The sequence below is a fragment of the Phalaenopsis equestris genome, unplaced genomic scaffold (genome assembly GCF_001263595.1).
Source record: "Phalaenopsis equestris unplaced genomic scaffold, ASM126359v1 Scaffold000263, whole genome shotgun sequence".
Lineage (NCBI taxonomy): Eukaryota > Viridiplantae > Streptophyta > Magnoliopsida > Asparagales > Orchidaceae > Phalaenopsis > Phalaenopsis equestris.
The window spans coordinates 697,161-723,650 of record NW_018164705.1 but is presented as its reverse complement, the minus strand read 5'-3'; the positions used below and the strand labels follow the sequence as shown (position 1 = coordinate 723,650).

Below are 26,490 nucleotides of genomic sequence, written 5' to 3'. Positions count from 1 at the left end.
TAAACAAAAATAGATAGAGAGAAGTTATCAATGAGGGCATTTTAGATCTTCAACATCAATCTCACAAGCATGAAACTAATATTAAATAGTAAGATAACCTTAAAAAAATCTAAAAGGCCCTCATGAGAAGCATTCCTCCAATTTCCAACAGAGGAGACAACATTGTTGATAGTTAGACAAATTTGGTTAAAATTAGTAAGTTAAGAAACAGAATTGAACACCGAGAAAAAACTAGTATTGAAATGGACACAACTAAAATATTTAGAAATCATAATGAACAATTACTCACATACTCTAACAAGATATGCTGTAATAATAACTACTAGAGCAGAAAGATATGAAAAATTGAAAAAAAGAAAAATCATCAATTGGTGATTTAAAGAAAGAGACTCTTTAAAATCCCATCTCACGATCGCATGAAGAAAGAAATTATTATCATTAAATGAACCTATGAAGAAATTATCAGATCAGTAATAGCACAAAAAATTGATCGATTTCAAAAATACATACATCAGAACCAGCCAAAGGCGCTGACACACGAACCACCCCACGATGCTGGTCGAGTGGCAATTCTTCTAAAAGAATAATCCAGCCAGACATTCCCTTCGATATAGCTAAAAAGCTGAAGTGTCTTTCTTTCCCTCTCTCGAATGCTATTCTGCAAGGCAGAGCACTCTCTGCATATTTCACAAAATCAGCATTTACTATGAGAAAAAGGTAAGAAATGGCGTTGATAATGAACCACATGATATGATTATGATGATTATGGAACTTCAAAAAAAAAAATTGGGCTATTTATACAAAACACAATGGTACAGTGTCGACCTGAGTTTATTTCACTGCCAGGTTTTGGAGGAAATACATCCAAATAATCAGTTTTTGCGTTATAATCTACAGGAGAATTCATAGGAGGGTTCAAAGGGGGCTGTTCTGCTAGAAATCCTCCTGAAGAAAAAATGAGCAGTTGGCGTTGCAGCACAAAAACCTAAAACATAAAAGTGCAAACCAAAAGGTCAGAGAAAAAATAGAGAGGTTTGGCGGGTGAGAAATACATAGATTTCTTACCGTGTATATTGTTTCCATCTTATTTATAATTTAGAGAAGAAAAGGAAACATAGAAGAGAAAGAAAGTGAAAGAGAAAGCACAAACATGAGGAAGAGATTGACGAAGACTCAAAGAGAAGAGGCAAAGAAGCAAGAAATCAAGTTATAATCACATTCAATCAATTATTTATTACAAAACAAACTCCTATGATTATAAAAATAGGGACAATCAGATAAGATCAAATTTAAATTTGATACTACCTTAATAATAATCCAAATGAATTATTTTACATGAGATAAATGTCAAGATAAATTTAAAGTGAATCTATTCTGTATCAATTCCCCAAAAGTAGATAAACTTCGACTGTAGAGAATTCTCATGTTGTTGGAGAGGATACAAGAAGTCACCAACCACACTAACATTTTGCAACATTTATTCCGAGGAGAGTTGAACATAAAAAAATATCCATCTCAAAGTGAAGAAATGAAGGGGAAATCCATCACAAGACAGTGATGAAGGGGAGAAATACCCAAAACCAAAATCACCAATAATAGTTGACGAATCTCATCACAATACTTACGACACTAGTAAAACTCAAAGAAATCTCCTGCCACCTAAAACTTTTTCTGCAACTTATTGAATTGAATTAAAATAATAAAACTACCAATAATTTATTCATTAAATTTTCTTTTAAGGATTGATGATTGGCACGCTGAACATCTAGTTCTTTTTCAACCTCTATGGTTCCTTTCCCTAGGTTGTCTATGATGATACCATAAAGGAACGTTCCTTAGAAACAGTGCATGTTCCTTTCTTCCTCAAGTAAATGTACTGAAGGTCATGAAGCAAATCTCCAAGATAATCCAGCGAAGTTGAATCAAAATACATTGTCATTATTGATAGGAATGGTCAAAGAATGCTGCAAATGACACAATAACGTACATAAAAAGCTGCAAATGACACAATAACGTACATAAAAAGTACCAACTAATTAAATTTGCAAGTGCTGTTGGAATAAGGATCTAATGCAAAAGGTAACAAATGTGGTGGGAGGGATGGAGCACAGTCAAGCTAAGAAATTGCCGCCGATGCAAACACAATGCTGAGCATAGAGCAGAGGGATACAGTGGGTGAGCCACTAGAGAATGAAGGGCTCACATGATCAAGTGCACAAGCAAGGGAGTTACTCGTAGATGCAGCGTGAGGTGCAGCTGAGATAATAGCTATGAAGCTTTTATAACAAACTAATGTAAAATGAAAATTAAGCAAAAAAAAAAAAAAAAAGGAAAAAGAAATGAAAACTAAGAGAAGACGAAAGGAGGTTAGAAAATCAAGCCATAATTTTATTTATGCAATCAATAATCTATTAAAAAAAAGAAAATCCATAATATAGATAATAACATAAGATTGGATTTAAATTCAAAATGTATCATATCGAAATTATCCAAATGGATAATTTAGCAAAAAGTAACTACCAAAATGAATCCATGATGGATTAAACGCCTTTTTTACTTCTCATTCTTGATTGAGAGAAAGTCAAAAATAGACTGAAACATGGAAACAATCAGTTGTGCAACTAAAATGTAAAGAGAATAAACAATATGAAAACAAAATAGGGCAAGTGACATGCGGCTAGGTTGATGTGTTAACTAAGGGTGAGTATTTACGTTTTCTTTGGATGAAGGGAGAGTAGAAAGTGGATTATTAATGCAAGAGTGGAGATATTAAATGAGTACGAGAATGAAATATTGAATGTGAGGAAAAAGTGAATTAGGAGTTCGAGCAAAACAAATGAAAAATATGTACTTATTTAACTAGAGAAGGAGATGAATTCGTAATATAGATGGGAGGATACTAAGTATGAGAAATAAATAAAAGTTGGAGGAAGTTTTAAGGGAGTGAGCATAATTGGCACATTAAAAAAGAGGATTTGAATAAAATCATACAAAGTGACTTAATTATGGTTATTTATGTAGCCAGCACAAAAAGTTAAAACTTAAAATATTAAATAAGTATTAATGAAGAGTTCGGGTGAGCCACGTGCCTGAATCTTCTGCCCAATGCTACAAACTTCAACAAATCAAAAAAGAGAAAAAAGAACAAGCAAAAGGAAAGAGTAAAACAATTATATGCTAAACTGTAAAACTATTTACTCCATCTTACAGCAGAACAAATGAGAGAGCCTTTTCACACAATACTATAGCATCATCTAACATAAGGAAATTTGAGCCTAAGCAAAAGGAAAGTACAAGAAAGCTTTATTACTATTATTTGATTTGAAGGTCTTTAAGATATAAAGTTTGGATGATGCAGGGAATGTTAACTGATTGCTCTTGGTTTATTCCTCAACAGCCTAATGAATTGGTTGTGAAATGTTTTATGTTTATAGAAGAAGGGGCCATCACCCTTCTACAATAGGGTTGTTAAAAGCTGAAAGAATCATAGGTTTCAATTGTGGTGCAGAATAGAGTTGTATGGTATCACAAGGCTCTACGAAAAATGCTTAAACCCCCAAAAAAGCATAGCAGAGACACAATGCATGCTTCAATATCACTTAGTGGAGAAGACCACATGCATGCTCCACTCCTTTCAAATTAAGAAAGAATACTAATCCAACAACGAGTTAATATTTTACGCCCATCATCGTACAGTTGTGCCTTACTAGTGATTAAGATTTTGTCTCATTAAATTTTGATTTAAAATGCCATGGATCATTATAAAATTTTATTTGTTGGCAAAAATTTGGCTTGAAAATTTAAGATTGTTGAAAAATTTAATTGATTCCTCACTTAAATCAAAGTCAATGATCTAACAAGCCTAAGCTCAAATGAGATTCAACTTAAATTAAGCTCCCTTAATCAGATTGAGTTAGCTCAAGATTGTATCAAAAGGTATATGCAATAAAGTATCAATGTATATACATATTAACTTATGTATGTATTGGATTTAATTTAATGCATAGACACATTTATGTATTTGTATATATGAATCTTCATATGTACCAGTGTGTGTATGTGTGTATATTGGACTTAGAATTTCTCTTCAAGAATACAAAAATTAATCAAAATAGCTTTTTGCTTGAATCAATTTGAATCATGAGCCATGCATAGCTTGCATTGAGATCGGATTAAGCTAGCACAAGAGTTTGGCTCTCCTTGAGATGGAAAAGAATAAATTGAGCCAAGCTTAAGCGAGCAGCGGATCAGTTTGACATTGAATCATTAACAGCCCAAAATTTGATTTGTATGAGGGTTAATGAATAGTACAACATCATATAATTTTCCTTGTAATAATTGAACTTCAATTAGCAGAAGCGCTTCATGTTATAACTTGGAAAAAAAAAACCACTTTACATGTTGCATTAAGCTTTAACAGACTATCGTGAATACAAGTGACAGATTTAATCTCCTAAAGGTGAATTGCTAACAAACAAATTTATAAAGACGTCATTATAACCATTATAACATATATGCATCATCCATTCTTCACTGTTATGAATAGAACAGCCATGCATGTCATAATTATAAAGTATAAACAGTTTTATGCAAACTAATGCTCTCAAGGTGTATCAATGTCAACTGCTGAATAAAGTTCACACCTATCACCAGAGAAGTATACATAAATTAGATGAAAGCTAACCTTAATCATCTCAGACATCCTCTCACCATCTGCAAAAGATGATTCACCTGGAAAACTATTCAGCTAATATTGAAGACCATCTAGAGGTAAATACTATAAAAAAGTAACCAATTACAAACAGGAACAAGAATGCATAAACAAACTAAACTCACAGTCTAACCTCCTGAAGAGAAGGTACGTGGTGGCATTAGTATGGAGTTGGGATCTTTATGTGGTGAAGATGCCTCGATTGCTGTTGTGTCACTGAAGCATACGTAAAATAGGAAAAAAGAAGGATGCTCAAATCAATATCATATATTGTTCAAGAGTTACCTCTCTTACAGTTCCTCCACTCATGTTTCAAAACAGTTAAAAGCATATCACACCATGTTCCTTTGGCTTCTACAAGGAGATTGACACTGGAGTCCCTATGTGAATCCTGTGAATAATCCTTGGAATATTTTCATCTTAACGAAATTCAATGAACAAGTTCAATTCCAGAAAAAAAGAATCGGCACAAGCAACTCCTATGAGAAAAGCACAATAAGGATTGACCGAGTCTGGTTTGGCCACAACTCGAGTATTAAAATAACAAAAGCCCATAAGAAGTAATGCCATAAAATAGTGTCATATCATCAGAAAACAATAATTATAGCCTGCTGAAATTCAATCCAACACAAATATTATAATATTTTTTTACCTTGAGCTTCTGAAGATGGCCAAGGGTAAATTCTTGCTCTCCATGCGGAAGTAACTGCTTTAAAAGCCAACCTCCAGTCCATAGAGTTTCAGCAGATATATTACACCTGCAGAAAAGGCAGACCAGTGCATCTAGTACCTACAGAAGTAAAAAAAATAAATATTATACCAATCTTGCAAAATTCATTTCATGAAAGAAGCTTAAGACTTTATAAACAAGCCCAACGGATCAAACAATTTTTCGGTAATGCATCCAATAGAATTAGATGTTTCACCGCGATTTTGTGAAAAAGCAAATTAATTTTGTGAAAAATCAGGGACTATAAACCACCCAATTTTTGTAATGTAGACACAATAATTTTCCATTCCAGAAAGAGAACTGGTTGAGTGCAAATGTCTATAATCGGAAGTTTGCAGTCACACTTTGGGGATCAAAGCTTACACCCAAATGATAACCGTAATTTTTACGAAGTTTTTTTAATTATTTTAGTATATTTTATTATTTGGTATTTTCTGTTTTTAAAAAGTAGCATTATTAGTATGTCATAATTCAATTTTCATTTTTTTTTCACAGAGAGTTATGGTTGATTGTATTATTTTCCTAATGTGGGAGTCATCCCCTCTATTTATCTTGTAGTCGATTTCTATAAAATTGCAGAGGAATAATTATTTTATCCCTTCCAAAACCTACAAGGAATTAGAGCTTTCGACTCCACGACGACGAAGGCTCCGAATCGAAGAAAAGCTACACGTGATCCCGTCATTGGCTTCGCGGCTATCTCTCAAGTGATTGTATCGCGAGGATTGGTCGCAAAGGAACTTCAGTAAAAATTGTGTTTGAAACCCTTCAATTGTCCCATCTGACTAAGAGTTCCACTAACGCGGGAGCTTCCCGACCGTGGTACAGTAGAAGTTATAGTACCGCGAACGCTGTTACTATAGTTGCTACAGTAACCACAGGCTCCCCTTTCCTTTCATTTCTTTTCATTTCATCTCTAGATGATTTTCAATTATAATTCCTTTCCTTCTCAACTTTTTTCCTCTTCCTCTCCTTGTCTATTATATATATTTCCTATCCTACTCTTTAGCAATTTTATCTATTAATCCCCTCTTTATATAGGTGTTGCTTTCTGAGGTTAGGAGTTTTATGAGTGCAAATTTCTGAGTGCGGCCTTAGAGGCGTTTTTCCCTTCTGGGGGTTGTGCTAGACGATGAGAAGGTGCTCCTGTTGTAACTCCACTGAGGTGATGCCCTTCTCCAAGGGTCCGGATGGTGCTCCAGCTGTAGCTCGACCTCAACAAGACATTTATCCTTTCGCGGCCCCCTCCGGCCCCGCTTCCAGCAGCAGCAAACCACTCGACCTTGCTTTCAGCTTCATTCCCTATTGTTGTTCCACATTTCCTGCAGCTGCCAACCGCGCCAACACCCTCCATGTGGTTGTTCGACACTTCCAGCAGCTATCATGTTGTCGCCAACACCTTCCTCACTGCAATTTAGCGCTTTCCGCAATTGTCCCTACACCCTCCAACAACTGCAACCCCTCCCCTCCAACAACTGCAACCCCTCCCCTCCAACAACTGCAACCCCTCCCCTCCAACAACTGCAACCCCTCCCTTACAGTCGTCAATCACCTTCCAGCCTTCTTTCAGCAACCTCAACCATCTCCCAGCGGTCGTCCTTCCCTCCAGCCATCAATGTTGTGATGACATTTGAAGAATTCAAATGATTGCTCGTCATAGGAAGAAGGAAGAAAACGAATGACTCTGCATGTTCTTAGTCGGCCTTAATCGGACTTTGGACGAAATCCGAGGTTGCATCCTTGGAAGAAACCCCTATTCACTATTTGAGAAATTTTTCTTTTTTTCTTGAAGTCAGACTAGAAGAATCAAGAAGAAAAATTATAATGTGCAGCATAAAATCTTCTTGTAACATTAAACAGGAGAACTCAACACTTATGTCAAAATAGGCCAACACTGACAAAAAATGATGCAATAAACTATAGTGAGGGCATTGTAAAAAAATTATGACATATGAAAGAGATATTTTGGAAACTTCATGGTAATCCTGCAAACTTGAATCAAAATAGAAATGTGAATGTCGAGCTTATCAAGCCACTACTGAAGAAACTCATGAGCCTCATACTAACTTGAATGTAGTCCATTTCATTAAGGAGCAATTAGAAGAATTGTGAAATTTATTGGTCATTTTTCTTTTCATTCTTGAATACTTGTTTCTATCGTAATTGCTTGCATGATTGGTTGTTCTAAATTATTCCTATAGACCTCGTGCAGGTAATAAAAAAGTAAAAAATATCGATGGTTCCCTCACAGTAATTATCGAGATGAGAACTGTCAAACTCTTCCTATTGTTAACCCTTAGTGATGTTCTTCATATTCCTAATATATCATATAACTTGTTTTCCATTAATAAAATTACTTTTGATCATCAATACAAGCTAACTTCTATTCTTCTTGTTATGAATTTCAAGAATTGGTCATGAGAAGGATGATTAGTAGTGCTAAAGAAAAAGACGGACTCTTCTTTTTTAACGATGGAGTTTACTCGAATAGAGAAATGTCAAAATATTGATTTACATTCTGTTTTTATTTCTAAAGACAATTTCAAACATTAAAAGTTATCATATTAATTTTCAGTATCTAAAATTCTAGTTTCCTAAATTATTTCAGAATAAAAGTATGTCATTATTTCAATGTGAAGATTTTTGCAAACCATAATCATGCATTTTTTTCTCCACAAACATACAAATCAGCTACATTATTTACTCTAATTCATATTAATATTTGGCATACTTATAAAATGTCACATAGTTTGAGAACAAATGGTTTATGACTTTGTTTGATGATCACACTATGTTAAGCTTAGTTTATTTAAATGAAAGAAAAATATGAAGTGAGAATAATTTTCAGAAACTTTTTCTCCAAGGTACAAACACAATTTCAAAAAATCATTCAAATATTTTGAAGTGATAAAAGTTGAAAGTATTTCAAAATATTTTCGGTCATTTTTCTCGATAAAGGAATAATTCATCAAAGCTCTTATGTTGACACTTCACAATAAAGTGACGTGACTCGGAAAAAAACAAACAATTATTGGAAATAGCTAAAGCAATGTTTTTTACAAATCAATTGCCTAAAATATCTTTGAGATGAAGCCATTCTTACTGCTACATTTCTCATAAATAAAAGGCTCAATAAGATTTTCAATTTTGAAACACCTTTTGATAAAGACTCAATAAGATTTTCAATTTTGAAACACCTTTTGATGTTTTCCAAAAAAAATTCCAAAGAATCGACTCTCATCTTCTTTACCTCTAAAGATATTTACTTGTTATTTTTGTTTACAATCATAATCAAGAAAAACTTAAAACTCTGAGCCAAAAAAAATGTGCATTTGTTGCTCATACTCCTAACCAACAGAGGTATAAATGCTTTGAAAACAAATCTAAAAAAATTATGTTACCATGAATTTCAATTTTTTTGAATTACAACATTTTTTCACCTCATCTTCGATAAGGAAACAAAACAAAGATTTTTCTTTTGAATTTTAGGATTTTCTTCAAATCAAAGACTCCCAAAACAGTATATCCCCAATCTTAATTGTTCAACCTAAAAATCAAATTGATATTATATCAAGAGAGTGCGTCAAGTCTTTTAGATATTGAAGTTTCTATAATGTCAATCTCATGATGTTCACAACAAAGAAAAAATAGAAAAAAAAAACTACGACGAGGATACCATTTGATATGACTACTCGCAGCAGAGGACCACTTAAAAGAAAGGGTCTATGAATCCTTTGCATTTCCCAAAATCAAAGAACTTAGGTAATGCCCTAACTAATCTTTTATGCTATGTTCAATCCACTTCATCCTTGATTTCTAAGTCTCTTCTAAGTCTTAAATCTAGGCCTAATTTGGAGCCGAAATCTAATAAGTCTAGCTTTCCCATTGGGGAAAGGTCTTGCACCCAACATCCATTGTATCATTTTGTGTTGTATAAAATCTTACCCAATTTTCGTGTTTTTACCTAATAATTATTGTGTACCGAGATTCCTAGTACTGCATAGGATGCTCTGAAAGTTCCTAAGAAGGAGGTTGTTGTTTAGATGAAAGCTCTTGAAAAAAAACAGCATGGGGGAATTGTTTGATCTACCTAGGGAACTAACATGTGCAAATGGGTGTTTACAATCAATTAAGATTTTGACAGCTCTCTAAATGGTACAAGTCTCGACTGACTGTCAAGGGATTTACTCAGACATATGACATTGATTATTTAGAAACAATTGTCTCAGGGGTAATATTAAATTCTTTAAGGGTTCTTTTCTCACTTGCACTTTATCTTTGCTGACTCCTACAACATTTGGACATAAAGAATGTCTTCCTCAATTGGGATTTGGAGAAATAAGTGTATATAAATGCACCTCCAGAATTTAGTAATAAGTTCGACACAAAAGTGTGAAAACTTAAAAAATCCAAATAAGAGTTGAAGCAATCATCGAGAGCGTGGTTTGAGATATTTACATTATTTGTCAAAGATTAGGGGTATACTCTGAAGCGGGAAGATCATACAATGTTCTTCAGACATTCAAAAAAGAAAAAATAACCAGACTAATCAAGTATGTGGACAATATTATTCTCACAGGAAATGATGTCATATGATATGAACCATTTGAAGACTTTCCTATCATATAATTTTGTAATCAAGAACGTTGGATCTCTAAGGTATTTTCTTAAAATGGAGAAGAAATTGTGATCTCCCAACGGAAGTATGTTCTTGATCTTGTCAATAAAATTGGGATGATTGTGTGTGCACCTGCAGACACTCCAATTGATCCCAACTAGAAAATGGGAGATGGGAAGGAAAGTGCTCCAGTGAATACAGTTAAGAATCGGAAATTGGTGAGGAAGTTGATATACTTATAACATACATTGTCAGATATTACCTTATTTGTGACTTTAGTAAGTCAATTTATGCACTCGCCTTATGGGAAATACCTTGAAGCAGCCAACAAAATTCTTAGATAACTACTACAATATTTTTTAAAAGCCTAAAAGATGTCGCGATTAAAGTGTCATTGATCATTGGATTGACTAAATTGAAGGCTACAACTCAAAATCTTTGGTCAGAATGAGTTTGCAAAACCACCATTTTCTATTTGATCTTTGCTCCAGCATAATGACTTATTCGATCTTTGGCTTGGATATAGGAAGCAAATCCTTCCTCACAATGTAATAATAACATTTTATTTCTTAATTAGGTTAACAAAAAAATTCTAATTACCTGTGCATGACACCTGCTGAATGACACCCTCACCGCCATCAGAAGCTTTAACAAAGGGATTCTTATCCCGGGTTCCTTTATTACAAGTGAGAGTCAGAGAGGATGAGACATCGGGAGAGAAGGAGCAAGACCGAGAGGGAAGAGAGAGCGTGTAAGCGGTTTCGTGAGTGAAGAAAGAAGGGGTCAAAGCCAAAGGAATTCTTCAGAAGTTTCAAGCGAGGGAGGGAGATAAGCGTTGATCTCTGCGATTTTTTAAACGAGACAAGAGCGACCATAGGAGGGATTTGTGATCATACAAGAATAAGATCATTCAAGCAGGCACATCGAGCAGTCTTGCGGCTCAAGCACGAGCTTTCCTAGCTCGTTTATGACTTGTCGTCAAGGAAAGCGAAGAAACTTGAGCCAGGAGTACGGACGACCCGCAGTCACGCAAGCAGGTGCTACCCGTGCAAATGAGAAGCTCGACCGAGCGACATTTATCGCAAAAACTAACATGAGAATTGAGATGATCAATCGAGCATCTGAAAGCTTCGCACGCAAGAAATAGTAAGGCAACAAAGGAAATTGAGGATTTTTGTGGCTTTACCTAAAAATTTTGAAACATTCATGTTTTTTTAAGTTCTAAAAAAGGTTAAAAATCTTTCAAAAAAACACTAACTCAAATTGTGATTTTTTGTTTAAAAAATTATTTTAGAGTGTTGATTTAAAAGCTAAGACCAAAAACAGAGAAGGAAAATTTCAGGCATGAAATTCCAGTTCAATATAAATTATAATTTTTTAAGTTAATTAATGTTAAGTTAAAATTATTAAAAATCTTGAATGCTAAAGCATAATTAAGTTTCTCCAATTCAGGATGACGAAAAAAAATTTAGGAAAAATAACTTTAATAATAAGTGTTAACATTAATTAATGAAATAACTTCTATTTAAGATAGACTACTAATATGCTTCCAAAACCTTTATCCCACTAAGTGGGATCGGCTACATGAATCTTTTTTTCTCCATTGCGTCCTATTTGGTGTCATATTTTCATTTAATTCTAATAAATTAAGATAATTTATTATACAATATGCCCAAGTCTTCCTGGGTCTACCTTTGTCATTCTTAACATAAGTCGAATCTAAAACATATACTCTCCTAATCAGATCATCATATGGTTGACATTTATTATACAATATGCCCAAGTCTTCCTGGGTCTACCTCTATCTTTCTTAACATAAGTCAAATCAAAAACATATACTCTCCTAATCAGATCATCATATGGTTGACGTTTATTATACAATATGCCCAAGTCTTCCTGGGTCTACCTCTATCTTTCTTAACATAAGTCGAATCTAAAACATATACTCTCCTAATCAGATCATCATATGGTCGACGTTTAATGTGACCAAACAATCTAAAACGACTCTCTCTAAGTTTGTCCGTCAATGGAGTTACACCAACATTATCAAGGATATATTCATTTCGTATTTTGTCTCTAGGTGTAAAGCCACTCATCCACCTAATAATTCTCATCTCAGCAACACTCAGTTTTATGCTTCTCTTTTAAAGACCAACATTCATCGCAGAATTATTATTGCTAAACTGCTTAAATAGAAAATAATTATATATACATACAATTATTATGGAAAATAAAATCCAAGAGAAAGATAATTATGATAAAAACTATTGTTAATTTAGGGATAAATAAAAAAACAAAAAAAAAGACAAAAAAGTATAGAAGCTAATCTAGTCTATTATGTTACTATTGATACACCAAAAGAATAGCTAATATGAGAAATGGACAAAAGTATAGAAGCTAATCTAGTCTATTATGTTACCATTGATACACCAAAAGAATAGCTAATATGAGAAATGACAATTGGTTGTGTTGAATATGTGGGTAAATATCTTTTTATTTTACAATAGTTCTTTCTATTTATGAAATCAACTGCAACTGTTTTTACTACTTTAATACTTTCTTTTAAAAAATATAAGTTTCATATTTTTCATATGTTTAAGTATATAAAGCAAATGTTAAATAAAAAAAAGAAATAAAATATGCTACATGCATATGTGAAGTCGGCCCTAAATGGCACTGACTGAAAAAATATCATACACATGCAAGTAAAAAAAGAAATGAAAATGGTTGCCTACCTATTTGGAGAGTTTTAGAAACTATTACAAAATGTGTATTTTTAAAGTACACGATCAGATGGTGACTCCCATTAACAAATATTTTAAATTAAATAAATAAAAGTAACAATAAAGCTAATTATTTTATTGTTTTTTTATAAAAATAATTATAAAATATGAATTATTGTAATTTAGAGACATTTTACTCCCTGATAGTTTAACCCATACCTTCCATCGTTATCATTTTTCAAAAAATCTTCTTTAGAGTATATGGATTATGAAGACTGTGCACAGAAGTTGAGGAACCTAGAGAGATGGAAGCTACATTTTAATTATTACTTTACTAGTAACATAAAGTTTTAAATCTGAACGAACTGTAGTAAATTCAAATTGTGAAATAGATTACGAATTTATGCATTGAATGCTTTTGTTTAAAAATGAAAAAGTATAAATAGTACTTTCATCGTCTAACCATCCATTCCAGCTTGCTATTCCAAGCTCCCGAGTCGGGTAAGAGACACAAATCAGGTCGGGTTGTGACAATCAATAGTGTGTAACTAAAACTCAGTGATAGCTTTTGAGATATAGGTCAAACAATCATTAAGTGACTTTCATGATAGTGGCATGATTACTACCTCATTCTAGAAATGAATTAAGTGTTGCCAATGCTATTTATTTCTTTTAGTAAAAAGAGAATAAAAAAAATTTATGGGCGTGATTTGAACAAAATGGATGTCTGGGAATTTCTTTGACCAACTAAATGGTTCTCAAGAAAAAGTGATAGTCATGTGAACAAAACATGCAATATCAAACTTACTTTTAAATTTGAAATAATGAAGAAAATGTCGTCCAATATTGACAAACTTCTTCGCCCGATACTTACACATGTGCAAGAATTACTTGTTCAACACTAGGCATAAAGAAAGAACCAACAATTTATATAACAAAAGAAATAGTTTCAAATAAGCCTGCAATAAGAAAATTTCACCATATAAGCCTTCTTTAGATACAAGAAGTTGTAACAGCTCACTATACAGAGTAGTGGCTTATAAGACCCACTACAATAGCAACAATAATTAAGGAACCCATCATTTACATTCATTCCAACTTCTGCATCAAACCCCTTAAAGTTATGGATACGAACTTGAACTATTGTTGTTACAACGCTATCTCTCGACCTAGCGCCATAGTCCATTGCTTGCCCTTCAAGAACAAGGGGCACTCACTCCCTCGCATCCTAGCAAGGGGCATTTGAGCTCAATGTCTAATATCATCTCTAATACAAAAAAGTTGGTGCATAATGAGCTTCAAATTCTACATATCAAAAGAGTAAAAAAAAACCCCAAAAAAATCTATCACCAATCTCCAAAATAAACTAAGCATCAAATTAGACATTTTTAACAAAGAGATGAGGTTCTTGTCTTTTAGCATTTGGTTCATTAGCCACATGTTAGCCAAGATAATATATTTTATTTTTAGTCCTTCCTTTCATTTAGTAATGCTATGCAATTTCTTAATGCTGTACTATTTTCATTCCCAAATAATAAAATTTATTTTGCTGAAAAAGAGTTGCTAATCCTTGCACCTCTTTGACTATTGAATGTACAAATCCTAAAGTTCTTATTAAGGTTCAAAATAACAACTCAATCTAAGTTTTCTCTTTGTGACTTCTAGAAGATGTAACACCCACCAAATTAATGAAGCAATCATAAGTCAACAACTTTAACCAAGCTATTTGAACAAATTGGATCACCTTACCAATATGATAAGGCCATAAGACCTAGTTGTTAGGCTTTCCTCATACTTTAATGGACCCTACAATCAATGTATTCATCCAATTAATCAGGGTTAGCACAAAATGAATATGTCTGTCAACTTATGCTTTCTAATAAATGCAAGCTCAAATACAAACAAAACTCAACAAGCTATCATTTGAACAACCCTCCCAATCAAAAATAAACCACATGTACTTGACACGTTACATCAATTTCAAGCTAAAACTCGTGGACAATTGATGATCACGTCATGCCTCTAAGCTCATCAGTCGTACTCAACAACTTTTGAAGCACAAGTGCTCATGCTAAGTTGCTATCAACAATTCATAACATTGGTTCTACTAGCCCTCTATCAGTGAGTGAGTTGAAATTGATTTCAAGAGCATTTCATTGGCATGCTTCAACCCCAATTGCTTGAGAAACCTAAGAGGCAATCGATGGCTGCTAATAAAGCTCCCTAGAAATTCCAACACAAAGCCCACTAATATTAGCAAACTAGTTTCATTAATATATTAAGGATAAAGAAATCAAGGGATTTGATTGGGTTTACCATCATCCCCTAAAACATTCCCCATTCAATTAAATTCATGTATATCCAAAAATTGTACGTTTAAACATGAGCCTAAGCAACCCTTTTAATCGAGAGTGAATTCCCCTAAAAGAGGAGAGAGTATAACTATGAGAGTGTGCCCATAAGAGTTCTCAATTTATATATAAATAGAGTAAAGTGCCAAAATAGTCCTCTAACAATTTATTTGGGTTATTTTAGTCCCTAGGTTAATAAAAGTGTCAAAATAGTCCTCAGATTCTTATAATTGGGCCTAGAATAGTCATCCCTTGGGACTATTTCAGCCCGTATGTAAAGAATATGAGGATTAAATTGACAGTTTAATAAACTCTGGAATTAAAATGACCCTCTACAAGGAGTCGGGGATCATTTTCAAACTTTTCTCTCTAAATAAAATTTGAGAAACTATCATGAAGAACCAGGATAACTAAATCTAATCTACCACATGAAAAACTATTCCAAGCTTCCCACATACATTGAGGAGGATGGTAGGTTGGAATGGTTATCCTTAAGCGATTAAATTTCTCATGATCAATTGAATAAGATCTCGTTTCCATCTTTGATTTGGTCACTTGGGGATGTTGGGTGATATATCCTTCATCTACATATAAATCATGAATAGCATCAAGTGCAACCTACATATAAACTTAGCAGCTAAGGATAACAATTATTATGTGGCTCTGCTTGTTAGAAAATATATCTATCTGGTAGCATCAATAGCATTCTAAAATCACACAAATTTTATCTCCAATGGGAAGTTTTTTAGCAAAAATCAAAGAAGGCGATATCCAAATAAATAAAATGTTCACCCATGTATTAAGCACCTAAGACCTTACAAGTAAGTTTTGGCCCTATAAAAGAATCCAAGAAGTCACCATTCAAGGACAAAAAAAATAAAAAAAAAATAATTAAAAAAAAAAACTGGAAATGCTAAGGGCGTCAAGAGTAAAAATGCATTGTTTTTTATAAAATAAACTTACTGGGGAAGCTCTCAAAGAACTACGCCAAAAGCAAGTACAAAAAAAAGAAGCCCTAGTCTTCTCCAATCTATAAAGTCCTCCAGAATTAATAGGAGAAATAAATTATTATAAAGGTTCTTAAACCAATCACAAATCCATAGCAGATTGTCCACAAGGATTGAAAGAGGTAGCCTCAACCTGAAAATACTTGGTGGCTTTTAGGAAAAGCTTTTCATAGGCAAGTCTTGCACTCCAAGCAATTCAAGTGTCATCAAAGGTGCCGCATTGTGAGCACCAATACATGACGTAGGGCAATGCAATTCATAGCAAGAAGGTTCCACTATCTAACTCTAATGTCATATGCCTCAAATATACAAGCCTAAAATGTAAGCACTAAGGCATAACATATGGGTAATATATCATACTGCTTCTATTACCCAAAGCTTCCAGTGGATCTCAAAGGTTTACAACTCTGGCTATAATGTCCTCCACAACCAAAAGGGGGATGTGACTTATGAAAAAGAATGCCAACCAAACCATAAATCTCCTAACACGCCATTCTCAATGAAACTGGAGCAATAGTTTGAAGTTAAGAGCTGGATCAAACTACCTAAAAAGATGCTTCAAAACAAGGTCCATCAACTAAAGTATTTGAGTTATACAAAGGATGGTGTACAATGAGCATTGATGCTTAACATCAGGGAAATACATCTCCCAAACATTAATCAATGACATTATCATGATGGCCTGCAAGATCCTTCGTATTGTTAAGGGAAGATAGGATGTCAATAAAGTTATAAATCACACAAAAGATCATCCTCAAAGATTTAAACGCAGGGTTAAACTCAAAAAAACTTTCCCATACAAGCTACTTCTAAACATGCTCACACTCAATAAGTTTTAACAATGCAAAAAGTGCCAAATGGATTGCCAGGGTATTACATATAAGAATATAAATCCCAAAGGTCATAATAACGCGCCTTAAGGTCAAGGCCTGGCATGTCAAAAAAATTAAAATGAACAAAGGAGTGTGACATTTAAGCAGTGTAACTCCCAAAGATCTGCCATCGAAACATCTCAATAGCCAACTCTGAGGTCACTGTCTCAACTACCCAAAGTTGCATAGTGAGCATTAATACCAAAGTGATGGATTAATAGATGGGTAAAGTAGTACATTCAAGAGGTCAAATCCTCAAATTTCCAAACTTTAGTGATGAGTGCCAAAGTATGACAAGTAATACAGGCCCAAAAAACTCACCATTGAAAAGTTCAGACAGAAAAAGATCGAAAAGAAATCAAAACTTAATTCATGGTTTTACAATTTGATCTGAAGGTATTCCCATCAATAAGATCATATAACAAAATGCCTTCCATCATATATATGATCCTTTGAATATTTTATATTAAGCAAGCCAAAAGGAGATTATTAAGTTTATATTCCAACATTGAATATGTGAAAAAAAGTGTCCGTGCATACATACTATGTGGTTGGTCGTAGCTAGCATGTCAAATCAAACTTTGATTCCCTTTGATCCACAATCCCTAACATATGGCATCAGTGCTAATAATTTTTCTAGCATCAGATTTTTCAATCCGTATGAGCTTCCCAAACATATCACTTGCTTCTAACGTATTTAAGTTAAAATTTAAAACCATGTAACTCAGGACACCTTAAACTGGCTGTATATAATATTTTACAATGGTAAAAAGATTACATTCAAGTGATAACTAATATGGAGAGCTCTCATATGAGTTGGTGCATAAATACCATGTGGTTGGCCGTCGCTAGTGTATCAGCTCCAACTTTGATACCCTTAGATCCACACTCCCAAAAATATGGCTACAGTGCTAATAATTTGTCTAGTATCAGACTTTTCAATCCAAGTATATCACTTGATTCTAACATATTTAAATTAAGATTCAACATCTTAAACTGACTGTGTATAATATTTTACAATGGCAAAAAGATTTCAATCAAGTGATAGCTAATACGGAGAGCTCGCATATGAGTAGTAGGTTATTAAGTCACAGGAAAGTATTGGATTTAGTCGCACATTGGACATGTGAAAAATGTGTTTAAATAGAAATACTAAATGGCAAGCCCTAACCAATAGGCTTAAACTTTATGATGAAAATAGATTTATCCACAAGTATATGAGACCCAACTTCGACCCCTCTTTAATCTAGGCTCCCTAATATTTCATAAAAATAAATAAACAAATGTGATTATAAAATTTCAAAAGAAGATTACTATTAAATTTAGGGTAATCAATGGTAGCATTTAGACATCAATATCAAATAAAATGAAGGTGGCTAACCTCATATCTATGTTTGTGTGGGCTTGTTAAAGGTTCTTCCAAGAGATAGGATAGCACATGCTGATCCTGCATTTATGCAAACAGAAAAGAAGGGACCTTCAATTTGACTGCAAAGCAGAGCTTCGTACCCAACCATATATTTCTTGAAAAAACTCAAAACAAAATTACAGTGGCATGTACAAATTGTTTATCTCAGAAAAAATAATAAAGAGCCAAAAATAGAGTGAGAGGATTAAAAAAATGCAAAAAACGATTTTACTACCCTCCATAAAGTATGAAACTATTGAGAGCTTCAGAATGTTCCACAAACAATGCATCTGTATAGTACAGCTCATGCATCAAGGTTGCAAACTCACCAGATCAACATCAAAAAGGAACTGGAAAAGCTACATATTCTTGCATGATATGATAGAATCATATTGCCGTCACCAATGGTTAAAAATTAGGCTAATGAAGATGACAATGATAGATTCATATAAGAAGTGAAACATCACTTTGCATTGTACAAATAGTCATTCTAGATGAGCGTCAAACTTGTTCTTAGTGCCCATTCTTCTTTCCATGAGCATTTTGTTCCCAAGATTATCAGAATCATAATATTTACGAAGAAATTCATGTCAAACCACGCTGGACTAATAGCAGACATTGGAACTTCACACAATAAAAGAATTCTAATAGAAATTGATTTAAGTTTGGTGCGCTGACAAGAAGACATGCAATGAAAAAATTCATGTCAACCGATAATTTCGTAGCCTAAAATTTGACTGATCCCACATAAACGAATATCAAATGTCAAAGAACAAATCCAGCAAAAGTATCTGATCAACCTCATCAGATCAAACAAACAGGAAAACTTGCAAAATAATCAAATATATTTAATTTTAACAAAATTCATTATTTTGCAATATAAAGATAACATTAAAAAAAATTATCAGATTACAAAGAAATCTTAGACTGCTAGAGAAAGCTCATTTAAAAACAAACCACTGCACAGCTCAGTTGTTGTTTAATCATTGCAATACTAGCATTGCCGCATTTGAAAATTAAACTGCTGTCCTCGAAGACATTCCAAAAAAAAAATTACTATATTTAAGCCCCAACTATTCTAGGTAGATAAATAGTAGGTACATAAATAGTAATCTTTGTGGCCTAGCAGATGAAATTGTACTGAAAGGGCTCATTTCTTCACGATGACTGGGATAACTTAGAGAATAGGCAGACATCCCAAACTGAAAAGAATTCTCAATTTTTGGGAGAAGAGAGGAAGAAAGCTCTTGATTAATGAGAATTTGCATTCAAATTCTGTTGTCCTCAAACAAAATTTTAGAAGCATGTTAATTGACAAAGAGCATTTAAATAATGCATAAAATGCTTAAATCCATCATCACATGCAAAAAAAACATAAATATGACACTAGACACATAATACACATGACAATTTGATCGAAGAACCAGCAACTTTTGATGATCCTGCATCCATTAACCTGGACTGAAATTCTTCTACAGAGAATTTGACGAGGACAACAATGATAGCAGTGCATGTAGAATTGACACTATGCATCATATAAAGCAGCAAAAATGGAAGATCATACACATATATAGCAAGTATCAAGAGGCCTTGGCTCTAAACATTGTCAAACATCATCTAAATGTACCTTATTATCTAACTGGACAAGGATCTCATAATGATACGACAGTGGGAGCATAGAGGTAACGGTTAAAAATTGTAATAAAGTGGGAAACAACATAAGAATATGTGGAAGTTCTTAGATTTACATTGCAAGCTGCAGTGAAAAAAATAATGTTTGAAGGCATCAAACACACTCCGGGATCCAGAATCTCAATCTAGTGGTGTAATGGAATAATAATAGTAGGTCCATGATGAATTTCCAAACATCATGCCATCTCATACTCAAAACTCAAGCTAAAATCGTCTTATCACAATTATTGGACGTGTTATCAAGCTCGTTGCAGATAAGATCATGATCAAAGTCTCCACAAGATGGGTATTGATGTATAATATATTTAAGAAAAAAATTATTAGAAAGTGTTATATTAAGTAATATCTTATTATAAAGATATGCATTTATACCACTGTAATTCTAAATGTTCCACCTTTTTATTTCTTTCCTTTTGTATTCAACTTATATGTTTATATATAGGCCCTTTTATTCAAGCAATGATACTTGCAAACCCTTTCTTTTCAACATCCGAGCAAGATAAGTTGTACAAAGAATACTTACCTTCCTAATCTTCATTTGCTCATAAAATCAGCCCATGCACAAAGCCGATCTTACCTTGAACTTATGCACCCACGTCGCCAATCCCGACAACAATTAATCATTGCAATACTAGCATTGCCGCATTTGAAAATTAAACTGCTGTCCTCGAAGACATTCCAAAAAAAAATTACTATATTTAAGCCCCAACTATTCTAGGTACATAAATAGTAATCTTTGTGGCCTAGCAGATGAAATTGTGCTGAAAGGGCTCATTTCTTCACGATGACTGGGATAACTTAGAGAATAGGCAGACATCCCAAACTGAAAAGAATTCACAATTTTTGGGAGAAGAGAGGAAGAAAGCTCTTGATTAATGAGAATTTGCATTCAAATTCTGTTGTCCTCAAACAAAATTTTAGAAGCATGTTAATTGACAAAGAGCATTTAAATAATGCATAAAATGCTTAAATCCATCATCACATGCAAAAAAAACATAAAAATGACACTAGACACATAATACACATGACAATTTGATCGAAGAACCAGCAACTTTTGATGATCCTGCATCCATTAACCTGGACTGAAATTCTTCTACAGAGAATTTGACGAGGACAACAATGATAGCAGTGCATGTAGAATTGACACTATGCATCATATAAAGCAGCAAAAATGGAAGATCATACACATATATAGCAAGTATCAAGAGGCCTTGGCTCTAAACATTGTCAAACATCATCTAAATGTACCTTATTATCTAGCTGGACAAGGATCTCATAATGATACGACAGTGGGAGCATAGAGTTAACGGTTAAAAATTGTAATAAAGTGGGAAACAACATAAGAATATGTGGAAGTTCTTAGATTTACATTGCAAGCTGCAGTGAAAAAAATAATGTTTGAAGGCATCAAACACACTCCGGGATCCAGAATCTCAATCTAGTGGTGTAATGGAATAATAATAGTAGGTCCATGATGAATTTCCAAACATCATGCCATCTCATACTCAAAACTCAAGCCAAAATCATCTTATCACAATTATTGGACGTGGTATCAAGCTCGTTGCAGATAAGATCATGATCAAAGTCTCCACAAGATGGGTATTGATGTATAATATATTTAAGAAAAAAATTATTAGAAAGTGTTATATTAAGTAATATCTTATTATAAAGATATGCATTTATACCACTGTAATTCTAAATGTTCCACCTTTTTATTTCTTTCCTTTTGTATTCAACTTATATGTCCAAATTTCAAGGTAAGTTTTCAAGCAATGATACTTGCAAACCCTTTCTTTTCAACATGGTAATCAAGCAAGATAAGTTGTACAAAGAATACTTACCTTCCTAATCTTCATTTGCTCATAAAATCAGCCCATGCACAAAACCGATCTTACCTTGAACTTATGCACACACGTCACCAATCCCGACAACAACTTTCCCGCACCTCCAATCCCATTAGCCATCCACGACTCCCTCTCTTTAAAACATGATCTCGTTTCTCCTCAATTCATGTTCTCTAGCTCACCGCACTATATTTTATGACTATAAGTTTGAAAAAGATTGGGCACCCTACTTTTGTTGATGCACCAAAAACCACACACCATTTGGTTCTTCTACCCCCATAAACTTGCAAGCATCCTTCTAGCGCAAACACCCAATAGTGTCTACAACCACAAACTCTATTGGGCCCATTACATTACCAATACAAACACCTACTCTATAAGCGCTCACTTAATCAAGAATTAAGTTACCTCTCTTCTTTCAAACTTTTTTTTCTCACAATGATGTCAAAGGCCTCAAAATTCTCCCACAACAACTCAAAAGACTCCTTTACTATCAATGCTTTGGAATCAAATTTAATAGTACAAATTATATCTTATGGTTGATGACCTTTTGTTTCTTATCAGTTCTCACAACTAACTCCATCATATTGACATATCCCATCCACATAGTAAGAATAACATCAAATTTTCAAATGGCAAACATTCGAAGACGTCATTTTTACCTAATTACCTAATAGTATTGAATCTCCAATCACCTTAACTATAATGTTTCAAAACACGACCGAGAAAATGCAAGAATTCCTTTGTTCCACCTACTTCCAAAATTTTAGCATCTTAAGTTTATGAACTTTACTCTAAGATATTTTATCTCTAATAAAATGATAAATAGATCCAAGAATATAATAACACTGAGGAAAAAAATGCGACTCATTACTTCAATAACTCCCTATAAAGCAAACCAAATTATTAGGCAAAAGCAAAGTGCAAAATTTCTTATTGTCAATTTTTTTATTGTCCAACTTTTTATTGTCAAATTTAAATGATGAATCAAAATTTCTTATTGTCCAACTTTTTTCCACTTCTTCCTGTGATTTATATCAAGTTGGTTTCTTAAACATGATTCAATTCGTCATCCCTACATTTGACTCATCTCTTGCAACTTGCTAAACCACAGAGTTTAAACAGCATCAAGAAAAATCCTAAACACATCCACAGCATCTTTTGGGTGAACTTTCTTTGTAATCCAATTTATTAGCTAGCTATTTATTGTAGGAGATTTCCTAGAATAATATATTCTATTAGAAGCAGACACTAATAGCTAGAATACATTTTAATAAATATCTCTATGCATGTTGATGGACAAATCCAATGCCTTTCTTCTTCCCTGTTAATTTGATTAACTATAATTCATTTGATAGTTAATTTTTCTGGTTGTATTGGATCGAATGTGATCAAATTCAAATTTCAACCAGATTCGATGTATATATTAACAATAGCCTTGACATGGTGCATACAACTGCTTCAAGAAAGGTATGCTTCCCAGAAAATCATGCAATTCCAATTGTGTCCAAGATCCAACAGCTAGGAAACCAAAAAGTAATAAACATACGAAGAGCAAAAGAACCAATTTTTGCAACGATAACAAACAATGATTTGCTAAACCAGAGAAAACTTCAAAGTTGACAACAAAAAATAGGAAAAAGCATAGATCCCTGCTTATTACCTTAATTTTTTGTAGATAAATGTCTAGCTCCGTATCTATTTTATCGCTCTCTCTATTATTCCTTGGAGAAAATAGTTGCTCTTCACCTGATTCTTCACCAACCAAAGCTTGCTGCATGACAACAAAAAGTTTTTTGATTAAATATATCATAATAAGTCAGCAGAATAAACAAATTACTGCATGCAACGAAGGTCTGTGATAATAACTCATCAAGAAAATGAAATTAATTCACAATACCATTGGAGGATACAGTAAGCTAGGACAATGCAATTTTATGACATCGGTTCATCACCAGGAAAGCAAAATTAATTTTTGGAGATAGACATTGTACCATTAAGAGTTAATCCAAGCCAACTTATAATATACTGATTATTATGTGACTGATGTAGGCAAGTAGGCTACCATACTCCTAATAATTTAAGACACATGGAGAGCGAAGGAAAAAGAAAATCAAGTGATTCATTAATATCACAATCATGGAACAATGAGGTTAACATTTTCTAAGTTCCTACAATGATTCTACTAAAAAATATAACCCAAATTGCGAGAAAGAAGAATATCATCAATTCAATGCATTTATATTTAATTACCAAAAAATTACACATGACTTTCATCCTCATTACACGCACCACTTTTCAAGTTTGGTACGCCATAAAAATTAACTGTAAAACATGAACTCTTATTCAATCAACTAATTCATTTGGCAACTATAAATGATTAGCTTCCCCATCTTCATTTAATTTCTTCCGTAAATCATGACATACATAAGCAAAGCTCAAATAAGCACCTAATAATTAAATTCTATTAGCATACATGTGCCCTGATGCCCATAACGGCACAACAAAAGTAATAAAATCATTTAGGAGATGTATAAGAAGGATGACAAATGACGTAAAGATGATAGAAGAAGCACTTTTTTAGACCAGTCATTCTAGTAAAACACAAGAGAGAAATAGCATATGCTGGTCAACTACAAAATGAATGCCAAAACAAAAATGGATCAACATTACTAACTAGTAAAAGCCTCTTATGCTGCTTCCTCTGGGGAAGAATTCCAAGTCCATCCAGCATTGACTCATCTAATTCTACAAAAAATGGTGCATGCAATTCAATAAAAATATGAAAAAAAAAATCAAAAAGCTAGTTAATGAAATAGATTGATTATCACCTTTAGTTTGTAGTAAAGTAGATAAAAAGCACAAAGCGCCAAGTGCTTGAACATCATTTCCACTAACAACAAAAGACAGTAACGTTCTCCTGTAATAAAAGATGATCAACAACTTGAAAAAATTAAACTTGCTCGCATGGCATTCTGCAAGAACAATAAACTTCTATATGCATTGGATAACCACAAGAAAAATATAAAAATTTGTATGTAGCATGTGACTGTAAGCAAATCTTTTCTCACAGATCTAGATATCAATTTCAGATGTTTGTTCTGGAATCAGAAGAAATTTGATGTAAAACTACCTCAAGCTAACATGCAGATCATTGGTATTTTTTGGCAAATCCGTGAAACATGACGAACAAGAGCCCTGTCGTTGTTTACTTTCTGTAAATGAATGACATGGAGATGAAGGTTCTTCCACTTCCTGCCCCTGTTCTGGAGACACTTGGTGCTTCAGGATACTGCCATTAGGTGTGGTTTCTAATTTTGGAAGGAAGACTTCCGGAGCAAAGAATAAAGCTGCAGCAATGCTACTAGCTAACTCTTTGGTTTTTACAATCCGCAACACACAACAAAGCAAATATAATGAAGTAGTGACGCTAATTTTTGTGCCCTGTGGTCATAAAAGGGAAAAAAAACAACATTAACGAGAAAAAACAATTCAATAACATAACACTGAGAACACCAAACACCTCTACTAAGAATAACAATACACGCACTTACTGTCTTCTGCTTTCTCAAAGAGGGTAGAAGCAATGGAAAAACTAAAAGTTGCAAGATGTTATCAGTTATTAATCTCCCAAGATCTGGAACCCCAGCAGATATAATATCACTAAAATAATACAAATTGTCCTCTATTTCATCAATTGTAGTAAGTATGCTAGAAATTGCATCTTGTGAATCAGGGTTACTGCACCAAAAACAGATGATACAAGTTAGAATGGAAATCATTTGCACCTCACCCAGATGACACTTTTTAATATTCAAGGGTGACACTCTGTTTAAGGCCAAGAAAAAAAATTGAAATGAAAAAAACATAGGTTCTGTAATTTGAATTATTTTGGGTTTTGGCTTGTTTTCATAAACTGATTTACTTGGTCTGATTTAGATTAGTGCATTTAGTAATCCAAAAAATAAAAAGAAGAAAACAAGCCAAACAAAAGTACGTTATTAATGACATATCCAGCCACATAATGAAAAACAAATGAATAAACTTAAATATATAGCTTATAAAGCTATTTTCTAAGACACTTTCATGTCGAACCAAAAATAACTGATGAAACCAAAGCAAACCGACCCAAAAGATTTTAGCTTTTAATTCTAAACCAAAAATAGAAGAGAACCGAACAGCTCTGTTTCACTTTTTATCAAGAAGATTTTGGTCTCCACATTTGAGTTTCAATTTGTTTCAAATCATGGTCGATTTGGAGATAAAAAAAAAATAGTGCACAACCATTCCATTTGGCATCATGAATCCCCAACCAAGCATTTTCATGACGAAGTCCACGCCCATGTAAGCAGAAAACTGTCCACTCAAGCAAATGCGACTTGAAGTTTTCATATTCAGAAAAGGAAAACAATACTTAAAAAGAAAAGATGTCCCATTAATGGAAGTATTATGCAGAATAAAGAAAGCTGATAGCCACGTGTTCTAAAGAGATGGATTAATTTTCAGTCAAAAGGAAAGGAAAATATTGACAATA

The 26,490-nt window shown here is 33.4% G+C and overlaps 1 protein-coding gene across 1 annotated transcript in view; it reads right to left on the bottom strand.

The window, feature by feature from the left end:
• The window catches only part of LOC110024604, a 40,931-nt gene that overhangs the window by 1,689 nt on the left and 12,752 nt on the right, over positions 1–26,490 (bottom strand). The window contains exons 9-20 of the mRNA XM_020724664.1: positions 25,511–25,697; positions 25,090–25,400; positions 24,788–24,876; positions 24,634–24,704; positions 23,620–23,730; positions 18,394–18,459; positions 5,364–5,501; positions 4,997–5,102; positions 4,845–4,916; positions 4,685–4,731; positions 826–985; positions 511–677 (exon numbers count right to left, since the gene is read on the bottom strand). Of these exons, the coding sequence (XP_020580323.1) occupies positions 511–677; positions 826–985; positions 4,685–4,731; positions 4,845–4,916; positions 4,997–5,102; positions 5,364–5,501; positions 18,394–18,459; positions 23,620–23,730; positions 24,634–24,704; positions 24,788–24,876; positions 25,090–25,400; positions 25,511–25,697 (1,525 nt within the window). The remainder of the gene's footprint in view (positions 1–510; positions 678–825; positions 986–4,684; positions 4,732–4,844; positions 4,917–4,996; positions 5,103–5,363; positions 5,502–18,393; positions 18,460–23,619; positions 23,731–24,633; positions 24,705–24,787; positions 24,877–25,089; positions 25,401–25,510; positions 25,698–26,490) is intronic.